This window comes from Pan paniscus, chromosome 1 (assembly GCF_029289425.2).
Source record: "Pan paniscus chromosome 1, NHGRI_mPanPan1-v2.0_pri, whole genome shotgun sequence".
In the NCBI taxonomy this organism is placed as follows: Eukaryota; Metazoa; Chordata; class Mammalia; order Primates; family Hominidae; genus Pan; species Pan paniscus.
In genome coordinates, this window is record NC_073249.2 from 25897794 (window position 1) to 25919694 (window position 21901).

General features: G+C 41.0%; 1 protein-coding gene across 1 annotated transcript; it reads right to left on the minus strand.

Moving 5' to 3' along the window:
* Positions 1-13168: 13168 nt before the first annotated feature.
* CCDC185 (coiled-coil domain containing 185) lies at positions 13169-21594 on the minus strand. Its single transcript, XM_055107740.2, has one exon. It carries the CDS (start codon positions 21390-21392, stop codon positions 19521-19523), a length of 1872 nt encoding a protein of 623 aa, XP_054963715.1. The 5' UTR covers positions 21393-21594; the 3' UTR covers positions 13169-19520.
* Positions 21595-21901: the final 307 nt, after the last annotated feature.

A 21901-nucleotide genomic window follows, 5' to 3' on the forward strand; every position in this document is an offset into this window, starting at 1 on the left:
ATCCTAAAGAAAATTTACAATAGTATTAATTTATCATTGATTCAAAGATAACTTGAGCTTCCTAAATTACAGTTCCGTTGTATTTGGGTATCACATCAAATCAAGCCCAGTGCACCTGTCTTTAAGAATGAAGAGATATGACATTAGGAAGCCTTAATTTGAAATGCTGGGTGCATTTTTCATTGTTTTCACTTTAGCCATTTTTGCCTGGAAGTTGCTGGTGGTACAGTGTTTTATACAATACAGTCTTTACATCAAGTTTTAGAAAACATGCCAAGATTTACAAAGCAGGATAGCCATGCTCTCAAATGTTACTTCTGAAGTTATTTTCTTGACACTTTGAGATAAGCTAAAACTTCACTCCTGTAGCGGGGCTGGATGGTGTCCCAGTATCTCAGACACCTGTCTGGCCACCTAGAGTGTACCAGAGGTAGTTCCCTCTTTACAGGTCAGGGATGGGCACAATGAGCTCATCTGTTGCCCTTGGAAGCTGCATGTGTGAGGGCCTCCCAGGCCCCCTCATGCAGAAGTCATCCCACCTGGATTGGGGAGTTACGTGGAGCTCACCAAATAGCTGTCAGAGAGCCCTGACCTGGCCAGCAGGGCCCTTCTCACAGAGCTGTAACATTTCAATTTCAGTAAATTTTATTGGCAGCCAGCGCGGGAGCAGATGCTCTGGGATGAGAGTTCAGGAAGAACAAATAGTACCTGCCGTCAAAGGATGGATAACCTACTCGGGATTCAACCAATATTTATTGAGGAAAACATGGTAGTGAATGAACAGAGCCTGGGACTAGAATCACTGGGTTTGTGTTGGGCTCTGAAATCCTGTCACTTAGGGCAGTCTGCTTGATCTCTTGGCACTTCTGTGTCTTCCTTGTAACTGGAAAACAGCAGTTCTTACCTTGTAGTTTCTTGTGAAGATTAGCGAGAGAAGGAAGACACAGTGCCGGCATGGTGTTTAGAGCAAAGTAAACAGAGCTCAGTAAACAGTAGCTGCTTTAAGTGCCTCCTGAGTACTGGACGCTTTCATCTACGTGACGTTCCATCAACCCTATGATTAGGCCCCATTTACAGAGGTGGCATCTCAAGGCCAGAGAGCCGAGGGGCTTGCTGGTAGTTCGTGGTTCATGAGCAGTACAGCTGCGCTGGACTCTGGCCCTTCTGGCTCCAAGCTCAATGCTCTCCTCATCCTGACAGAATTGGCCCTTGTGGTGTCAAGATCATCGATTGAGAAGAAATATTCCAGCATCTTCGAAGCAAACACAGCACTAATAACAATGATCTCTTACCTTTATATAACCCCTTTAATTTTCCTGAGCACCTTCACATCTATTATCTTCGATCCCGTCTGTTCCAAAGCGTATTCTTTTTTGTTCAATAATTTTGCAAAAATTATTTCTACCAGGACTTTTTCTGCTGCAAAGCTCTGGATGCACTAAAGCGTGGCAGGATTAATGTTCTGGATGGTGTCTTCTTCAGCCTGGGCAGGGAGTAGGATGCCTTTCCTTCTGGGCTGATGAGGAGCTGTTTCTATTTGGGGCTTTGGGTGGCTGTCCTACCCAGTGCACCTCGCTGGAAGCTCCTTTCTTGCTTTATTTCGTGAACTACAGGAGCATTTCCTACTTTCCACACTACTTAAACTCATGTTGGGGTGAAGCAGAAGTCACATTGGTAGGATGCTTGGACCAATTGCTCATTCCTATGTCCCTCATGTGTGTGTCTGTGCACCTGTGTGTATATTGGTTGTGCTCTCCAGTTGCCCTGTCTAATGAGGGAGGCTCAGTGAGCACTGATCACTAAAGTCTTGCTGATCTTGTTTCTTAGGGCTCCCTTCCAAGAGCCCAAATGTTGACCCTCCTCATGTTCCCTCTTTATCTCCTTTGCTTTGGGCTGCTTGCATTAATGTAGATTATCTCAAATGGGTTCATTATATTTCTTCTCTTTGAGCAAGGTTATTTTTCAAACACTAAGCACAAATAATTATTCAAGAAACATTTTGAAGAAACATTTGAGGAAAACGCTGCAATCCAAAATCTATTTTGGAAGCTTTTAGAAAAAAAAAAAAGAAAGAAAGAAAAAAAAAAAAAAACAGGAAATCTGATGGGGGTTGGGGGAAGCAGGCGCTACATTCTTTTCATGATAAATGCCTGTGCCCCCAGTGGGCAGGGGTGAGGGTGGGTGCAGGAGGCTGCCTAACTAGTCCCTAATGGACTGAGAAGGTATTCCACAGCCTCTCAGCTCCAAACCAAAATGCCCTAGACTCAAGCAGCTCTTACCATTAAGATAAGAATGAAAGGTTACTTGTGCTCGTTCTCAGATTTGCAGGAAGGAGAGTAAAGTCAGCAGTTGACTTAACATCTCTAGAGGCCTCTGCCCCTCCCCATGCTGAATTTACCATTTGGCATTGGTGCATGTGACCTTGGCAGGAGTTTCAATGACAAGACAATATCAGTGCATGCTGGACAAGCCACGTCTGGGGTGTGGAGTGTTCCCAAAGTGTCTTTGGAGGAAATACATTTAAATGTAAAGTCATCTGCTGAGTTACTCTCTATTTGTTACCTCTGCTTTCTACTCACAAGTCACTAGATTTTTTTTTTTTTTTGACAGGGTTTCATTCTGTTGCCCAGGTTGGAAAGTAGTGGCGCGATCGCATCTCACTGCAGTCTCAACCTCCCTGGCTCAGGTGATCCTCCCAACTCAGCCTCCTCAGTAGCCCAGAATACAGGCACACACCAACACGCCCAGCTGATTTTTGTATTTTTTGTAGAGATGAGGTTTCACTGTGTTGCCCAAGCTGGTCTCAAATTCCTGAGCTCAAGTGATCCACCCACCTTGGCTTCCCAAAACGCTGGGATTATAGGTGTGAGCCACCGTTCATGGCTACAAGTCGCTAGATTCTAAACGGAGAGGACCACGAGGAATAATAAAACTGATAACAACAATAGCTGCCATTTTTCAGAACTTTCTGAGCCAGATGTTTCACATATGTTTTCTTCTTCACTTCACACCAATCCGGTGAGCTGAGCAGCATTAGTATGTTCATTTTCTAGCTGAGAAAACTGAGTCTCCCAGTGGTGATGTCCTTTGTGAAAGGTCAGTCAATTGGTAAACAGCAGAGCTAATATTTAAACCAAACACTGCTTGACTCCAAATTCCATACTTACCTCAATACTGCACACCACATTCCTGTGCCACTTCTGTCCATTAGTCCCTCATCCAAGGGTAACCACTAACCTGATTTCCATGCAGAGATTAGTTATGCCTGTTTGTGTTTTATGTAAATGAACTCATATAGTGGGTGATGTTTTGTGGCTGGCATCTTTCACTCAACATGAAATTTGTGAGATTCACCCACATGAATGAATATGGTTGTAGACCATGCACTTTGCTGTATAGAATTTCAATGTGTGACTATGTCTCAATTTATTTATCCATTCTACCATTGATGGACATTGAATGGTTTCCAGTTCTTGGCTATCACAAAAAGTGCTTTTATGAATATAACATATAAACTTTTAAGATTGTGGATAAAATCACATCATCTATGTAGAAATCATATCATCTGTGAATGAGAGTTTTAAGGGTTTTTTCTCCTTTCCAAACCTTATACCTTTTATTTCCTCCCTCCCTCCCTCCCTCCCTCTTTCTCCCTCCCTCTCTCCCTCTTTCTCCCTCCCTCTTTCTCCCTCCCTCCCTCCCTCCCTTCCTTCCTTCCTTCCTTTCTTCTTTTCTCTCTCTTTTTTTTTTTTTCCTGACAGAGTCTTGCTCTCTCGCCCAGGCTGGAGTGCCGTGGTGGAATCTCAGCTTACTGCAACCTCCGTATCCCAGGTTCAAGTGATTCTCCTGCCTCAGCCTCCCGAATAGCTGGGACTACAGGTGCATGCCAACAAGCACGGCTACTTTTTTTGTATTTTTAGTAAAGAGGGGGTTTCACCTTTTTGGCCAGTCTAGTCTCAAAGCCCTAGCCTCAAGTGATCCACCCACCTGAGCCTCCCAAACTGCTGGGATCACAGGAGTGGGCTACCATGCCCAGCCTCCTATCTTTTTTCATCCTGATTTTAAAAGCCTTCTCTGTTTTATCCTTAAAAATAATATTTACTGTAGGTTTTTGGTAGACTCCCTTTATCAGATTAAGGAAATCTGTTTTTAATCTGAGCTAGTTAATTAAAAATAAATAAATAGTATTTTGAATTTCGTCAGATGTGTTTTCTCCATCTACTGAAAAACAATATTGTTTCATTCTTTTAATATGCTAATGTGGTGAATGATAATTATGGATTTCCTAAAGTTAAGCATTATATTCTTGGAAAAATCCCAGCTTAGTCCTGATGTACAGTATTATCTTTTCCCATAAACTACAGGATTCATTTTGCTGATATTTGTGTAGGATTATTGCCTGTATATTCATGAATGAGGTTTTCCTATCACTTTTCTTTGTTGGATTTTTTGAGTTTTAGTATCAAAGTACAGTGCACTCACATAAATAGTTGGGGACTATCCTTTTTCTTTTTTTTCACTTTTTTTTGGGGGTGGGGGGCAGGTTCTGGCTCTGTCGCCCAGGCTGGAATGCAGTGGGAGCAATCTCAGCTCATTGCAACCTCTGCCGCCTGGGCTCAAGCAATCCTCCCACCTCAGCCTTCTGAGTAGCTAAGATTACAGGTGCCTGCCATTACACCTGGCTAATTTTTGTATTTTTTGTAGAGACGGAGTCTCACTATGTTGCCCAGGCTGGTCTCAAATTCCTGAGCTCAAGCAATCCACTTGTCTTGGCCTCCCAAAGTGCTAGGATTACAGGTGTGAGCCACTGTATTCTCGAAGAGTTTGCATAAGATTAGATGATATACTCTGTGAATGGTTGGTAGAACTTACCTGTAAAATCATCTGTGCCCAGTGATTCTCTTTGTGGGAAAATTAGACAATTGATTCACTTGTTTTAATGGTTATGAGCTATTTGGACTTTGTAATTTTTTTTTGAGTTGGTTATTTTTAAAAGAATGTGTGTTTCTTCTAAGCTTCTGCTTCTTTATGCATTCTTTGGCATATAGTTTTTAATAGTACACTATTATCTTTATAGTCTCTGCTGGATCTCTCTGTATATCCCTCTTTTTATTTTTAACATTGCGAATCTCTTTTTTTCATTTTCTTTTTTCTTCTTTTCTCTTTCTTTCTTTCTTTTCTTCTTCTTCTTTTTTTTTTTTTTTTTTACAAGGCCTCACTCTGTCACCCAGGCTACAATGCAGTGGTGCAAACATGGCTCACTGCAGCCTCGACCTCTCAGGCTCAAACCATCCTCCTGCCTCAGCCTCTTGAGTAGCTGAGATTACAGCCATAAGCCACCACACCCAGCTAATTTAAAACAAAATTCTTTTTTCAACTTTAAGTTCAAGGGTGCATGTGCAAAATGTGCAGGTTTGTTGCATAGGTAAACATGTGCCCAAACTGGGTTTGAACTCCTCGGCTCAAGCAATCTGCCCACCTCATCCTCCCAAAGTGCTGAGATTATAGGCGTAAGCCACCATGCCCAGCTACAAGCTACTAGATTCTTAATACAGAGGACCATGAAGAATAATATTGATAACACTGATAAAAACCATAGCTGTCTAACAATCCTGTTAGAAGTTTAGTCATTTTATTTTTGTTTCCAAAGAACCAATTTTTGGTTTTGTTAATCAACTCTGTCACATCTTTGCTTTCTATTTTATGAATGCCTGTATTTATAGTTATCTTTCTTTTACTTTCTTGTATGTATTCTGTTGTTCCTTTTCTGATTTCTTAAGTTGGTTGCTTAACTCATTAATTTTTAGCTTTTCTTCTCTTATGTTAATAAGCATTTGAGTCTCTATATTTCTCTTGTATTACCTTCTTCACTGCATGCCATAAGACTTGGTATATGGTATTTTTATTATTGTCCAGTTCTAAATACTTTAAAATTTCTGTTAATGATGTTTTAATCCACAGAGTATTTTAAAATGAGATTTTAAAATTCTAAGCATATGTTTTTGAGTTCTAATTTAACTGCATTGTGATTAGAAAACTTGGTCCATAGGCTGTTGAATATTTGAAAATCTTGATACTTCTCTTATGGCCTATCCCATGATCAATTTTTGTCAATTTTTTGTTGTTATATGGACTTTACATATGTCCAGTAAACCAAACTTGCCGATTTTTTATATTTTGACTTTTTTGTTTATCAATAAATAAAAGAGGTATCTTTGAACATGTCTCACTCTGATGATGAGTTTAACTCCTCTTTGTGTTCTATTGATTTTGCTTTACATATATGTAAGATTTTCTAGAATTGCTTCATCTTCCAGATCAATCATTTTGTTATTATACAGTGGTCCTCTCTGTCTATATAATGCCTTCTCTATTAAAGTCTGTATTCCCTGACAGCAGAAAGCTTTCTTTTGGTTAATATTTGTTTAATGTATCTGTCACTTCCAACATTTCCTTCTCCTTATGTTTAAATGTGTCCCTTGTGAATAGCATAACTGAATTTTAAAGATATGTAGTGTGACAATATTGATCTATTGTGTGATGAATTTAGTCTTTTTCATTCACTGTGGTGACTGATGCATCTGTATTCCTCTGTACTATTTGTTACTTTTTGCATCTTATTTATTCCATTTTTACTATGCCTATTTTCCTCTTCTTGAATGTTAACACTTTGAATTTTGGTTGCTTTCTTATTGCATTTTTTCTTCTACTTGTCTGGAAGTTATGCCATATTCTATTTCTGTTCTTTTGCGGTTTCCCTTGAAATTTTACCATGCAAATCTACTAAACTCTAACATTAGAATCTCAACCCTCCTATCAAACCATGTAATAATTTCTTTTTCTTTTTTTATTTCAACAGCTTGAGGGGTACAAGAGGTTTTTGGTTACATGGATGAATTGTATAGTACTGAAGTCTGGACTTTTAGTGTGCCTGTCACTCAAATATTGTACATTGTATTCAATGAGTAATTTTATTTTATCTCTCACGCCTCATCCACCTTCCTCACTTTTGAGTCTCCTGTGTCCATTCTGTATGCCTCTGCATACCCATAGCTCAGCTCCCACTTATAAGTGAGTAGAGGCCACTCAAATTTATTTCTTCTCCCAACTTTCATTCTATTGTCTTTTTGTATTTTGATTTTGTCCTTTAAACATTTTTATTTCCATAAATTAGATGTGGAAATTAGATGTCATTTTTATAGATGATGTTTGTTAACATTTACGTATTTATTTATTTTGCAAGATCATTTTTCTTCTTTCCAGAGTGCATTTTATAAATATTTCTTTGGCTTCGGTCTGCTAGTAGTAAATTCTGTTTCTGTTTCTCTGAAAATGTTTTCATTTTACTCTTATGAGTGAAGATATTTTTGCTGGGTGGACAATTCTAGGATGACTGTTATTTTCTCTTGGCACTTAGAAGGTATTATTTCACTGTCTCTCGGCTTTGGTTTTTGCTGTTGAGAAAGCTGCTGCCAGTCTAATTGTCATTCCTTTGTAGGTGATGCATTTTCTTTTTAAAATGCCTTTAAGAGATTCTGTTTGTTTTTGGTGTTCAGCATGTTACTTTCAATATGCCTACAGTTGGATTTACTGTCTTTGTATTTTCTGGAGACTGTCATGGGATGCTTACTGCGTCAATGTACTCATTTTTCATTGTTCTAGAAAGAAATCTTTAATTTGTTCTCTCTCCCATTTTCTCTATTCCTTCCTCCTGGACCCTGATTTGCTATTGAAACTTCTTGTTTTATCTTCTGCATCTCTTAACGTCTCTTTCATATTTTATATATTGTTTCTCTGTGCTGTATTCTGGGAAATTTCTATGGACCTATCTTCAAGTTCTCTAATTCTCTCCTCAGCTATGTTTAGTATGCTATTTACTGCCACTCTTTGCGATTTTTGAAATAGCAAAAAACTATATTTTTTATTTCGAAAAGTTGTATTTCTTTTTCAAATATGACTAGTCATATATGCCATTCCCTTCTGCTTGCCCGTTTCTGTGATGATATTTTTTCTTAAACATTTTATATGTGGTTTTTCTCTCCTCTGATTCTGATAATTCTAATATTTGAAGTCTGTATGGGTTTTAATATTTTTATTTCTATTGATTATCACTCATTATGATTTGTTTATTTGTGTGAATGATCTTTGTGAACTCATATTGGACTCCTCTTAATCTGTGAAAAACTTGAGAGCTTAAATTGAGGATGCCTGCTCAAGAGTGGATTTGTGTTTGCTTCTGCCAGGAACCAGGGACACAATTACCCTGGACCAATGTCATCTCCTTTCAGGGTCTCTGGTCTAAACTGGGAATCTCAGAGTCAGCTTATCCTTATTGCTATATTGTTGTTTGTCCTCAGAGGAATTCTGCCTTTATGCGTACAGACTCTCTCTCTCTCTCTCTCTCTCTGTGTGTGTGTGTGTGTGTGTGTGTGTGTGTGTGTGTGTGTGTGTGTATGAAGTCCCTGTGGAGGTTTCCCTTACTTCCAAAATCCCAGCAATGCAAATAAATTGTATTTTAGGAAGCAGATAGCTGTTTGAAAGCAGGAGGGCCCTCAAGACAGCGAATCCCCCACACTGTGGGAAGTAGAGGTTTGGGCCTGTTTTTTGCATTAAATGGAGAGGGAGTATGAAAATCCAAGGAAACATGGAAACATTTCATTGCCATTAAAGCTACCCCAAATAAATGTTAGTTACTGTTTGTGGCACATACTTTCCTACATCTCATCTTATGATTGTTCTCAGGCTCTCTTGTGTGTACAAAGCTGTCCAATAACACCCTTGCCAATTCTACCCCATTCTGGTAACAGCCCCCATGGCCCAATTTGCACACTAGATCAAGTATAATGCTATATGCTATAATACTATAATGGACACAGGTCCAAGGGAAGGGCTTGTGACCAAAGCTGGCCCCATCCAAGTCTTCTTCTGGAATTCTCCATATCAAAGGCAAAGAAGTCTCTCTTCTTGCATTGCAAATGGGATGCACATAAGCCTGAGGCTTTTGGTGGCCATCTTCCATGCCACATGGAAGTGTCCATCTTTAGCCTTGATTAACACATGGGTCTATTTCTGAGCTGAGGCTGTAAGGAAGATATTTTTAAAATGATTATAAAGAAGGAGGGCTTGTCACTGACAGCACATACATTCAGAGGGCTACAGGAGGACTCCCTCACTGTGCCACAACTGGGACCTAACCCTTCTGCCCTTTTGCCACCTTCAAGTCAGTAAAAGAGACATGACTTTTGGCAAGTGCCATCACCCACAGAATACAAGTGACAATTAGGCCAATGCAGAAAATAAGACTTAGAACCTTTTGGAGTGGCTCCCCCTTTTTTGAGAATTAGCTCACTTCTACTTAAACCACAAAATATAAACTTGCCAGTGAATCTGACTTCCTCGTTCCTTTGAGTTAGAACATCTGCAACACCAAAATGAAACAATAACTCCTTCTGAAGCACAGGAAAATTAGCTGGAAATAGTACTATTCTGGTTTCAAGTGCTATTAGAAGGGAAATGGGTCTAGTTATAACTAGACATAGAACTGGAAAATACCCAGAACTTTCTGACTTCTGAAAAAGACAAAATCAATTGGCAAGTGTTTGATGTCTCAAAAATAATTTTTAAAGCTTATTATTGAAAGACTCTTGGATTATGTAAGATATACAAAAAGGAGAAGAATGCAGCTCCAGATAATTTTAATGACATTCCAGACCTAGGAAGGAAGGATTAATACCTGAGAACACTCAATTGGGTCAGCATTTCCCCCCAACCAATGCGGAATTGCTCCTATAGGATTAGGATGGAGGGAGAACATTAACAAAGGCTGTTCCAATGTAGAATTAATTCAGTTACGCAGTTGGGGGAGAAACACTTACATCCCCTAAAGTCACAAGTAACTTTTTTTTTTTTTTTTTTTTTTGAGACAGAGTCTTGCTCTGTCACCCAGACTGGAGTGCAGTGGCGTGATCTCGGCTGACTGCAACCTCCGCCTCCCAGGTTCAAGCAATTCTACTGCCTCAGCCTCCTGAGTAGCTGGGATTACAGGCATGTACCACCACGCCCGGCTAATTCAAGTAATTTCTTTAAAACTTCTGAGGTCTATAAGTTTAAATGCAACTAAGCCAACAGTCAGTATTTAAATTTCTACCATAAAAGACATGTATATTTTAATATTTGACAAGAGTTAGGTTAATTTGCCATTCATTCCTCCCAAATTCTGAGTGCACTTGCAATTCAGATTTTTTTAAATAAAAATTTGTGTCCGGCACTAGACTCAAGAAAAAATTACATAATAAAAACCAACATGGAGTTCTTATCATGTGTTAGGCACTGTTCTAAATTCCTTACATGTATTAATTTGTTTAATCATCACAACCCTATGAGTTATATACAGCACTTTATTCCCTTTAGTTGGATAAAGAAACTGATGCATGGATGGGTTAAGAATCTTGTCCAAAGTGACTGATTAGTTAAGGAATGAATCTTGGATTTTAACATGAGCAGTGTGGCTTCAGAGCTTGTGTTCTAACCATTGTGTCCTACTTCCTTTTAATTGTTAAAAGGCCACATAATGTAAGAAGACTGCAGTGGGAGTCAGAAAAACCTGGGGCTCAAATTCCAGCTCTATCAGAATTTACTAGCAGCAGCATATCAGAAATCTTTCTCAACCTCACTGCTAAGCCTTAGTTTCTTATCTGTGAAATACTGTAATATGTATGCCACAGAGATGTTATGAAATTAAAGGAGACAAATGAATATAAAAGAGCCTAGTATGTGTCAAGTGCCTGGCATATAGTAGGCCTTTGATAAGATTTGGCTATTAGAGGGTAGGATGTTTTGATCTCATAGCTTTGATCTGATATGTACTTAAATACAAATGTTTAAGTGAGAAAACCAAGGCTAATACATTTTCATTGAGCATTGAGAGAGTATTTTCCAACCACAAATCCCTTTAAGCCAATTCAATTCTGTGATCAGTTTTTAATGGTATAGTCTCTGCTTCCAATTTTTTAATTTTTGTTTTCAGTTTACAAAAAACTTCTTTGCGTTAAGATCAATTGCATTTCTTTATTAGCGTTTTTGGCGGTATCAAATGTGACCAATTATAGCCTCTGTCATTGTGGGCTTTCCTTTGTGGCAATTATTTCTTCCAAGTTCAACTTTCCCAGGTTGAATTCTGCATATGAAAGTGTTATAAAAACTTTGGTTCCATCATTCCATTTTAGTGTATCACAAATGTTACTATTTGCAGTTTTAGCCATCATTGAGTTTACTTTGTGTTAATAAATTTCTACCAAACCTAGTTTTTCTGGTGTCAACTTTTGAGGTTGTTATTGTTGACAACAAAATGTTATTTTTTTCTGCCATTTTCCCCTAGCAGTATACAATGTGCAGTTTTAGTAATGTCAGTTTTATTTTGTTTTCATAAACTTTTTATTTTGAGATAATTATGGTTTCACATGCAGTTTTAGGAAATAATACAGAGAGATCCTGCATGCCTGTTACCTGGTTTCTCCCAGTGATAACATCTTGTAAACTACAATACAATATCACATCTAGAATATTGACATTGATAAAGTCAAGATACAAAACATTTCCATCACCAGAAGGATCCCTCATGTTTAGATTTTATAACCACACCCACTTTCCTCCATTTCCACCCATTTACAATCCCTGAAAGCCACTAATCTGTTCTCTGCAATTTTGTTATTTCAATAATGCTATATAATTAGAATCACACATTACGTAACTTTCTGGGATTGGCTTTTTTTTTTCTCAGCATAATTCATCTAAGCTATTGGATGAATCAGTATTTGGGGCCAGGTGGGGTGGCTCACGCCTGTAATCCCAGCACTCTGGGAGGCCGAGGTGGGTGGAACACCTGAGGTCAGGAGTTTGAGATCAGCCTGGCAAACATGGCAAAACCCCATCTCTACTAAAAATACAAAAATTAGCTGGGCGTGGTGGTGGGCGCCTGTAATCCCAGCTACTTGGGAGGCTGAGGCAGGAGAATTGCTTGAACCTGGGAGGCAGAGGTTGCAGTGAGCCGAGATCGCACCATTGCACTCCAGCCTTGGCAACAAGAGTGAAACTCTGTCTAAAAAAAAAAAAAAAAAAAAAAAAAAAAAAAAAGGTGGCTTTCTTTTTATTGCTGAGTGGTATTCCATGGTCTGGATGTACTACAGTTTGTTTAACCTTCAGCAATTGAAGGACATCTAGGTTAACCCTGTTTTTGCCTATTACAAATAAAGCTGTTATATATATTCACATACAGGTTTTCGTGAGACTGTTAATTAATTTCTCAGGGATAAATGCTCACGAGTCGTATCACTGGGTTGTACAGCAGTTACGTCTTTAGTTTTTGAAGAAACTGCCACACTGTTTCCCAGAGTGGCTGTACCACTTTACATTCCCACTAGCAACATATGAGTGATCCAGTTTCTCTGCGTTCCTGTCAGCAGTTGGTGTTGTCACTATTTCTTATTTTAGCCATTCTGACAGGTGAATAGTGATATCTCACTGTGGTTTTAATTTGCATTTTCCCACTCTGCAGCTTGTCATTTTATCCTTAAGGGTCTTTCGTGGAGTAAACATTTATGATTCTGATAAATTCCAATTTATCAGGTTTTTTTAATCGATTGAACTTTCCGTGTCAAGTTTAAGAACTTTTTGCCTAACCCTGGATCCTGAAGATGTTCTCATATTTTTTTCTAAAAGTTTTGTAGTACTACAATTTACATTTAAGTCCATGATCCATTTTGAGTTAATTTTTATATAAGATGTGTGACTTCCCCTGTGCTTCCCCCCAACTCGGAGATATCCTCTTGTTCCAGCATCATTTGTTGAACAGGTTATCTTTCTCCATCAAATTGCTTTTGCATCTTTGTTGAAAATTAATCAGACATATTTATATGGGTCTATTTCTGGTTTCTCTTTTATGTTCCTCTGATGTATGTGTCCCTTTACCAATACCACACAGTCTTGATTATGGTAGCTATAGAAAAAGTCATAAAATTCCTCCCACTTTTCTTTTTCAAAATTGTTTTAACTATTCTAGTTCCTTTGCTTTTCCAGATATATTTTAGAATTATCTTTCTGTATTTATAAAAATCTGGCTGGGATTTTGACAGAAATTGCAATTAATCAGTATGTTAGTTTGAGGGGAATTGACATGTTTATTATGTTGAGTCTTCTGATCTATGAACAGTATGTTTCTCCATTTATTGAGGTCTTTTGTTTATTTCATCAGCATTTTATAGTTTTCAGCAGACAAGTCTTATACATGTTTTTTTAGGTTTACATCTAGATATTCCTTTTTTTAGTGATTGTCAATGGTATTGTATTTTAAAATTTTGGCAACACATATTCATTGATAATATATAGAAATACTATTGATTTTTTAAAATGTTGATCTTGTATCTTTCTACCTTGCTGAACTCATTCATTCTAGAAGATGCCTTAAAATTTTCTACATAAGCCATCCTATTATTTGCAAATAGGGGTAGTTTTATTTCTTTCTTTTTAATATGTATGGGTTTTATTTCCTTTTCTTGCCTTCCAGGCCTATGTTGAACAAGAGTGGTAAGTATCGACATCCTTGCCTTGTTTATAATTTTTGGGGGAAAGCATTCAGGCTTTCACTATTAGGTACGATGTTTGCTGTAGGTTTTTGTTTTGTTTTCTTTCATTTTTTTTCTTTTGTAGATACTGTTTATCAAGCTGAGAAAGTTTCCTTCTATTCTTACTTTTCTGAAAGTATTATCCATGAATGGGTGCTGAATTTTGTCATATGCTTTTTCTGCATCAATTGATATGTTCATGTGATTTTTCTTTTTTAGTTTGTTAATATCGTGGCTTATTAATATGATGATTGATTTTAGAATATTGAATTTGGAATCTAAATTGAATTCTTGGAATAAACTCCACTTGATTGTGGCATATAATTCTTTTCATATATTGTTGAATGCAATTTGCTAAGTTTTACTAGAGATTTTATGTTTATATTCATGAAGGACATTAATTTGTAGTTTTTGTTTCTTTCATCCATTCTTTGCCTGGCTTGGAATTAGGGTAATACTAGCTTCCTGAAATGAACTGGAAAGTGCTCTTGGGCTAGAGATTTTTGGGGGGAGTTTTTAAATTGTGAATTTAATTTTATTAGTAGTTATGGGGATATTCAATGATCTATTTCATATTGGGTGAGTTGTGTTAATTTGTGTTTGGTCCATTCACATAAGTTGTCAAATTTATGTGTGTAAAGTTGTTCATGGTATTTCCTTATTATCCTTTTGATGTCTGCAGTGTCTGTAATGATATACCCTTTTCACTCATTGTATTGGTAATTTGTGTCATCCTTTTTTCTTTGTCAGTTTTTCTAGAGGGTTGTCAATTTTATTCAACTTTTCAAAGAACCAGATCTTTGTTTCACCCATTTTCTCTATTGTTTTTTATTTTTGCTTTGTTTTCTGCTCTTTATTATTTTCTTTCTTCTGCTTGCCTTGGGTTTATTTTGCTCTTTTTCAAGGTTCTTGAGTGGAAGCCTAGATAATTGCTTTGAGACCTTCCCTCTTTTCTAAAGTATGCACTTAACGCTATAAATTTCCCTCTCAACACTGCTTTAGCTGTGTCTCACGAATTTGACAAGTTTTATTTTTCATTCAGTTCAATGTGAATTTTTTATTTCCCTTGAGACTTCCAGTTTGATTTATGGATTATTTAGAAGTGTTAAATTTCCAAGCACTAGATGTTTTCTTATTTTGTTATTGATTTATAATTTTGATTCTATTGTGATTGGAGAACACATTTTGTATGATTTCAGTTTTTAAAAATTTGTTGAGCTTGTTTCATGGCCCAGGATATGTTCTATCTTTGTATATGCTCCATGGCCTGGAAAAAAATGCATATTCCCCTGTTGTTTGAGTCTTCTATAAATGTTGATTAGATCTTGTTAGTTGATAGTGTTTTTGTATTCTTCTGCATCCTTGCTGATTTTCTGCTTATTGAAATCTTCAACTATAACTGTGGATTTATCTATTTGTCTTTCCAGTTCTATTAGTTTTTTTTTCTTTTATTGGTTTAATTTTTTTTGAGATGGGGTCTCACTCTGCCACCCAGGCTGGATTGCAGTGGCATGATCTTGCCTCACTGCAACCTCTGCCTCTCAGACTCAAGTGATCCTCCCACCTCAGCTTCCTGAGTAGCTGGGACCACACGCATATGCCACCATGCCCAGCTACAGTTCTATTAGTTTTTGCTTCACACGTTTTGTAGCTCTGTTGTTTGATACATGTTTAGAATTGCTATGTCTTCTTGGTGGATTGACTATATTGTAAATTTATAATGTTCCTCTCTGTTTCTGGTAGTTTTCTTTGCTCTGAAGTATACTTTATTTAATTTTAATATAATCAGTATTTTGCAAATATTCTCTCAGTTTATGGCTTATTTTCTCACTCTCTTGATCAATAATTTCTTTGTCTTTAGTTTTAGAAGTTTATGTTGTATCTTATGGATTTCTATGGGTTTACCCTTTTAGAGTTTAATACTTTATCACATTTGAAAAGTTTTCAGCCATTGTTTCCTTGAGTACTTTTTCAGCCCTCTCCTTGTTGTACCTTTCTCCTGGATTCCCATACCATGAATGTTAGATCTTTTGTTATAGTCACATAGGCCCATAAGACTCTACTCATTTTGTTCCCCAATAAATTTTGTTTCTCTGTTTGGGTAATTTTTATTGTTCTGTCTTCCAGTTCACGGATTCTCTCCTTTCTCCCTTTATTCAGTTGTTGAGTCCATCCACTGAGCTTTTGATTATTGTTATTGTATTTTCCAGTTCTAAAATTTTCATTTGGTTCTTCTTTATACTTCTTATTTATTCGCTAAGACTTTCTATCTATTTGCAGATATTTCCTTTTTTTTTTGTTTCAACGTGTTCATAATTGCTTGTTAAGGCATTTTTATTATGGTGGCTTTAAATTCTTTTTAAGGTAAGTCTAACATTTGTCCGCATGTTGGCATCTATTGTTTACCTTTTCATTCAGTTTGAGATGTCCTTGGTTCTTGGTATAAAGTGTGAATCTCAGTTGAAACCTAGACATCTTGAGTATTATAAGGCTAGAACTTATTTAAACCTTTTGTTTTATCTGGCTTCCTCTGACACCACTCCAGAAGAGAAAGGGGGCCACTGCCTTATTACTACCAGCTGGGGACAGAACTCCAGGTCCCTACTCAACCTCCATTGTCACCTGAGGTGTGTGTGTGCGCACCTTTATTACTGCTGGTGGGGGTGGGAGTCCTGGCTCCCCTTCAGGCCTCTACTGATACCTCCCTGTCTAGGAGGTGTAGGAATGCCTTATTACTGGTTCCTATGTGGCCTCTACAGGGTGGCAGGGGCTGGGGGCCAAAAAAGGGGTATTCAGCCTTGTTCCTGGTGGATACTGATAGAAGTCCTAACTCCACTCATCTTCCTTTGACATCATCCAATGGGGAGGTGTGGAGGTGGGGAGGTGGGGAGAGATGCCTGGGGAGGCAGTGGTTGGAAGTCTGAGTTCCCCTGTGGTCTCTGCTGGCATTGCTAGGGCAGGAGGAGGGAGCTCCTTGTTTCAGCTTGTGAGGGTAAAAGTCTAGGTTCCCCCCTCAGTCTTTGCTGGCATGGGTAAGGGTGGAGTTTGTTGGAGTAGAGTGGTTATTGTCTAAAGTTTTTTTTCTTGTTAGCCTGCCCTTTCTTGATCCTTTGACTGGAAAGAGCTGACTTGTATTGGGGCTTTTTTGCCTGCACTTGGTGTCTTGGGGTTATTCCTTTCTTTGGCTCCTGGTCTGAGATATACGAGGCCAAAAAATGCCCAGGAAATTTACCACTGTGTGGCTCCTTGGGTCCCGAGGTCCCTAGCTGGTCTGTCATCTCTCCACCTTTCAGTGTTCTCATGTTTGTTTTATGTATGATGTTGAGGGCTTTTAATTGTACTTAAGGGAAAAATAAGAAAAAGTAAGTCTACTCCATTTCTGTTAAATTCATTTTGTATAGATTAGTTCTACCAGTAATATTCACAAAGAATTGGAAAAAATACAAGTCTGTATTTATTTCTTGGAGCAAAAAGCAAAGAACATTAGGAAAAAATGCATGGGATATGGAGGTGAAGTCAAAACATCCTGTTTTATGGCCTTTATTTTGACTATGTATTGACCACCATGTTAAGTACTGTATAAAGAAGTCTAAGACGATGATCCTGGCTTCAAGTAGCATGTAGGCTAGTTAGGAAACCAAGATGTGGATTGCAAAATAGGTATGCCATACAAGCAGTAACTACTAAGTACTCCATGAGCCATGCAGTTTGTCAGTGAAGAGTGATGTCAAGATGGGGCAGCCAGGGAAGAGGCAGAATGTGAACTAAGCTCAGAAAACCCAGGCATGGATAGGGTAGAAGGGGGCAGCTAGGGAAAAGGCACCAAAGTAGGGATAATGGAACTGATAAAGGTGCGAGGTCAGTGTTATTAACCAAAAAACCCCACAGTATTTAACTATAGGGTATGTATCAGGTTCTGGGCACTGTGCCAAACACCTTACATGGATTAGTTTTTATCATCCTTTGCAACGTGCCTTTGAAGTACGAATTATTTTCCATTTTACAAACAAGAAAATAGGCTCAAAAAGGTAACTTCTCCAGTCTCACACAACTGTACTAAGAGGCAGAGCTAGGATTCATAACAAAGTCTGTCTGAAATGTCTTAAGCATTACTCTCGAATATTTGGGTTGCACATGGCATTTGGCCGGAACAGAGGATTAACTTGGGCAAGGAGAAGAGAATAAGGTTGGAAATTGAGGCAAGATATGTGAGCCCTTCCATTTTGAGCAAGGGGGCTGTCCCTGAACATTTTTGAGGAAAAGAGTGAGGGTCCTACAGTAGGCCTCTTTGGGCATACCAGGCAGAAGGGATCTGGGGCAGGGGAAGAAAATGGAATGGGGAAGAGGGCGTGGTTTCCATGATAAGAGCCAAGAAAGTGGACCTCAAACTGACCTCTGCACAAAATCCTTTGTCAGGTTACCTTTAATGTTTTAGAATTACTAATAAGATATAAATCTCCCAATGGGGCTTATTCTATTTCTCTCTCTCTAATACAAACGTGACACTAGGGGCTTTTTAAAGAAAGCATTTAGAGATTTCAATGAAGACTCTGAGATATGATGGGTTAATTTCTATTTAACTTTTGGCTCCTTATTTTTAAAATGTCATATTACTGAGTCATGCTTAGTCATTGACTCAGGGCCTGGTTAGGTTAATTAGACACAATGTGGGAAGACAGAATGACATCACATACCTCCTCCAAAAGAGACAGAGGAGAAATAGAGGGGAAGAGAAGGATTCCAATAGAATTTTATTTCGTAAGACTGGATAGGACTGACCAAAAAAAGAAGCAGACCAAATAGATTCTAATGAGCTCTTAGATGATGTATTAGTCTGTTTTCACGTTGCTGATAAACACTTACCCAAGAGTGGGTAATTTATACAGAGAAAGAGGTTTAATGGACTCATTCCATGTGGCTGGGGAGGCCTTACAATCATGGTGGAAGGTGAAAGACAAGAGAGAATGAGATCAAGTGAAAGGGGTTTCCCCTTATAAAACAGTCAGATCTCTTTAGACTTATTCACTACTATGAGAATAGTATGGGGGAAACCCCACCCCCATGATTCAATTATCTCCCAAGGCCTCTCCTACAACACCTGGGAATTACGGGAGCTACAGCTCAAGATGAGATTTGGGTGGGGACACAGCCAAACTATATCAGATGGCCTGGCTGTGGTGGAACAGTCAAGACATAGTGCTGATGGAATTATAAACACTTCCTATCAACACAGGGAGGGAAGGCCAAAGAAGTTCACAATCATATAAGAACTACAGAGTGCTGTTTCCAAAAATGTTTCACAGAACATCAATTCCATGAAATTATCTGAGAAAAAAAGGGGGGAGGGGCATTAAAGAAATAAGTGTCTTTTCAGAGCCTTTAAAATTTTAAAGTGCATTATGAACTCCCAAGAGAGGATATAGTATGCAGGGTTCCCAAATCTACTCGTTCACAGGAATCCTCCCACTTCACCCTTTTTAAAATTTCTTTTTGTCTTGGAGATTTCTTATGACGGGTACTTTATACTTCACCCTTTCATAAGTTCTGGGACAGGAAAAGACTTAAGACATATCACAGAATTGTATCCCTAACTATAGATTTTTCTCTGGTGTCTCCAAAATGTGCCTGTTGTGTGTTTCTAAGATTACTTGAGAGCTAAATGAGTATTTTCTATTCAAATTGAAATTCACAAAGCGAAGTCATTTTCATAGAAATTCCCAAAATTTTCTCCCCGACCCTCTAAACTATCCAAGTGAATCAATAAACCAGTTCATGAGAGGAAATTGCAGCTATTTTACATGCTTTTTTAAAATCAATGTTCAATTATAATCAGATTACAAAAGGAATCACATTGCCACATCTCCTTCTGGCTGCGCGCTGTAAGCCAGGCGTCCTTGGTTCTCAGTAACCCCTGTTCTGCTGACAGGCACGGAGCTGGGCCTCTAGTACCATCTGATCAAGGGAGCTGTTGGCAGGCGCTCTCTCCTCTCTCCTGGAGGCCTGAGGGAGCTTCTGGAACTCCTGGAAGTTTGGGTCTTTCCCTTGGGAAATGTGCTGCACCCTCTGCTCCTTTTTCTTAATGGCCTCCTTGATGCCCTCAATGTGACACTTTTCCTCCTTCTCGGCTTTCAGTTTCAGGATGTGGTGGTTTTTCTCCCTCAGGTGGTTGAGCTCCCGGAGGTGCTGCACCTTGTCCCTAGTGGTCTTGTGCACGTGACTCCTGGCCTGTCGGATCTTCTCATCCGCCAGCTCCACCAGAATTCTTTTGCGCATCTTCCTCTGTTCCTCTGACTCCCCTGCGCGCCACCTGGCCTGCTGCAACTGCTCTTCCTCCTTCTGGGCCTTCTCCCTCAGCTCGCGTTGCCGCTCCTTCCTCAGGCCCTGGTGTATCTCCTGGGACCGCTGGAAACTTTGTTCCAGGGACAGCTGCCTAAGGAGCTCCTCAGCCTTGGCCTGGCAGTCCATGAGGACCTTCCGGGCCTGGTAATTGATGAGGGAGCTCAGGTTGGTGTCCTGGACCTTCTTCTGGCCCTCCACGGCATGTAGGTGCCTCTTGCGACAGGCTTCCACCAGCCTCCTCTGCAGCTGCAGGCTGTGCTGCTCCCGGAGGTTCCGTAGCATCTTCTCCTGCTCCCGCAGGCGCCGCACCTGGCACTGTTTTCGGTGCTCTGCCTGGGCGCACACCTTCTCCAGCTTCTCCTGGCGCGGGCTCTCCTGGTCCTCTGGTTGCTCCTTCCACCGGCTTTCCCCCGGGGGCACGTTCTTCCTCTGGCTGTCCCGCCGCCGGCCGCGCTGCTCAGGGCTCTGGAGGGTCTTGCGCTGCTCCTTCTCCTGCCACTGCTCCTGGCTCTGCCGCAGCAGCAGCCGGCGCTCCTGCTCCAGGGTCATCTGGACCTTCTGATCCGAGCGCTTCAGCTCCTCCCAGGCCTTAGCCGCCTGCTGCTGCAGCTCCCGCATCCTCTGGGCCTTCTTGAGACGGGTCAGCACCAGGGCCACAATCTGCTGGTCCTGGGAGGACACCACCACCTCTTCCAGCTTGCTCTTCAGGACCTGGGTGTGCGGGCTCCGCATCTCTTTGCTGGAGGCCAAGGGCTGGGAGTCCCGGCTGGCTAATGACTTAACCTGGTCGCTGCTGTCTCTCTTCTGGGCGCACACGCAGGCTGAGTGCCTCCTGAACTTTTGCGAGGGCACAGAAGACCGCTCCGAGGGAACTGAGGAAGGCGACCAGCGACCTAGATGTCTGCCGAGTGGCACTGCCCACTGGTCTCCACCCTGTGCCTTTTCTACCCTGAATGTGCCACTCAGGGGAGTGCCAGCTCCTCCGGGATAAGGCGGGGGCGAGTCTCCCTGGGCCAGAGGGTAATGCGGGCAGGGCTGCGGCCGCTGGGGTGGCAGTTGCGTCTGCGGCTGCCAAGCCGGGCGGGGCTTGGTTCCTGTCTCTCCCCAGGCATCTTCCAGGCGCCTGCTGCGGGGCCGGTGCTTCCTGGAGCGTTCCAGGGGCCTGCGGGCCACATCGCTCAGGCTTCGGCTGCCCCGCGGTGAGTTTGAGCACCCGCGCCTGCGAGGCCGCGGGGTGAACGAACAGTGCGGGTGCAGCCAGCACGCCCCAGCTTCGCTCTCCGCACCCGGAGTCCCGGCCCGGGAGCACGCGGTGGAGTCGGCTCCGGACCTCTGCCCGCCTAGCCGCTGCGTGGACTCTCGTTCTCCGCCGGGCCGCGGGGGTTCCCAGAGGTCCCGGTAGGGCGGCTGGGAGAAGTGGCTGAAGCCTGCCATCCCTCCCTCTGGGCACGCGCAGCGTCTGCGCAAGGGGCCTGAGACCTCCCGAGGACGCTGCAGACACCCGCCCCGCCCCCCGGTCCCGAGGCCCGGGTCGCCTGTGACGCTCGGGCCACTTCACAATGCGCCTGGCAGCTGGGTCCTCGCAGTCTTCAGACCTTGCCCGGCGCCGCCCACCCCAGCTTTGCTAGCACCCGGAGCACCTGGAATGGGAAGGACAGGAGGCTGGGGATGGGGGTGGTGGGGGTCGGGTGGGGGAGAGGGGGGTTGTAGGTTGGAGGAGGGAATATATAGGAAATCAGGGTGACATTTAAAGCTGAGGGTGCATAGTGTCCCCCCACCAGTGTTTCAGGGAGAAATTTGAACTCGCATTTGCACACAAATAGCAGGATTTTAAGAGAGCCCAGGTGAAGGCGTCACCCTCAGAATGGAAGGGGTGGGGAGAAGGGCCAGGGTGCAGTTTCAGGGAGGAGGTACCCTTAGCTGCAGAATCACCGTCCTGCACG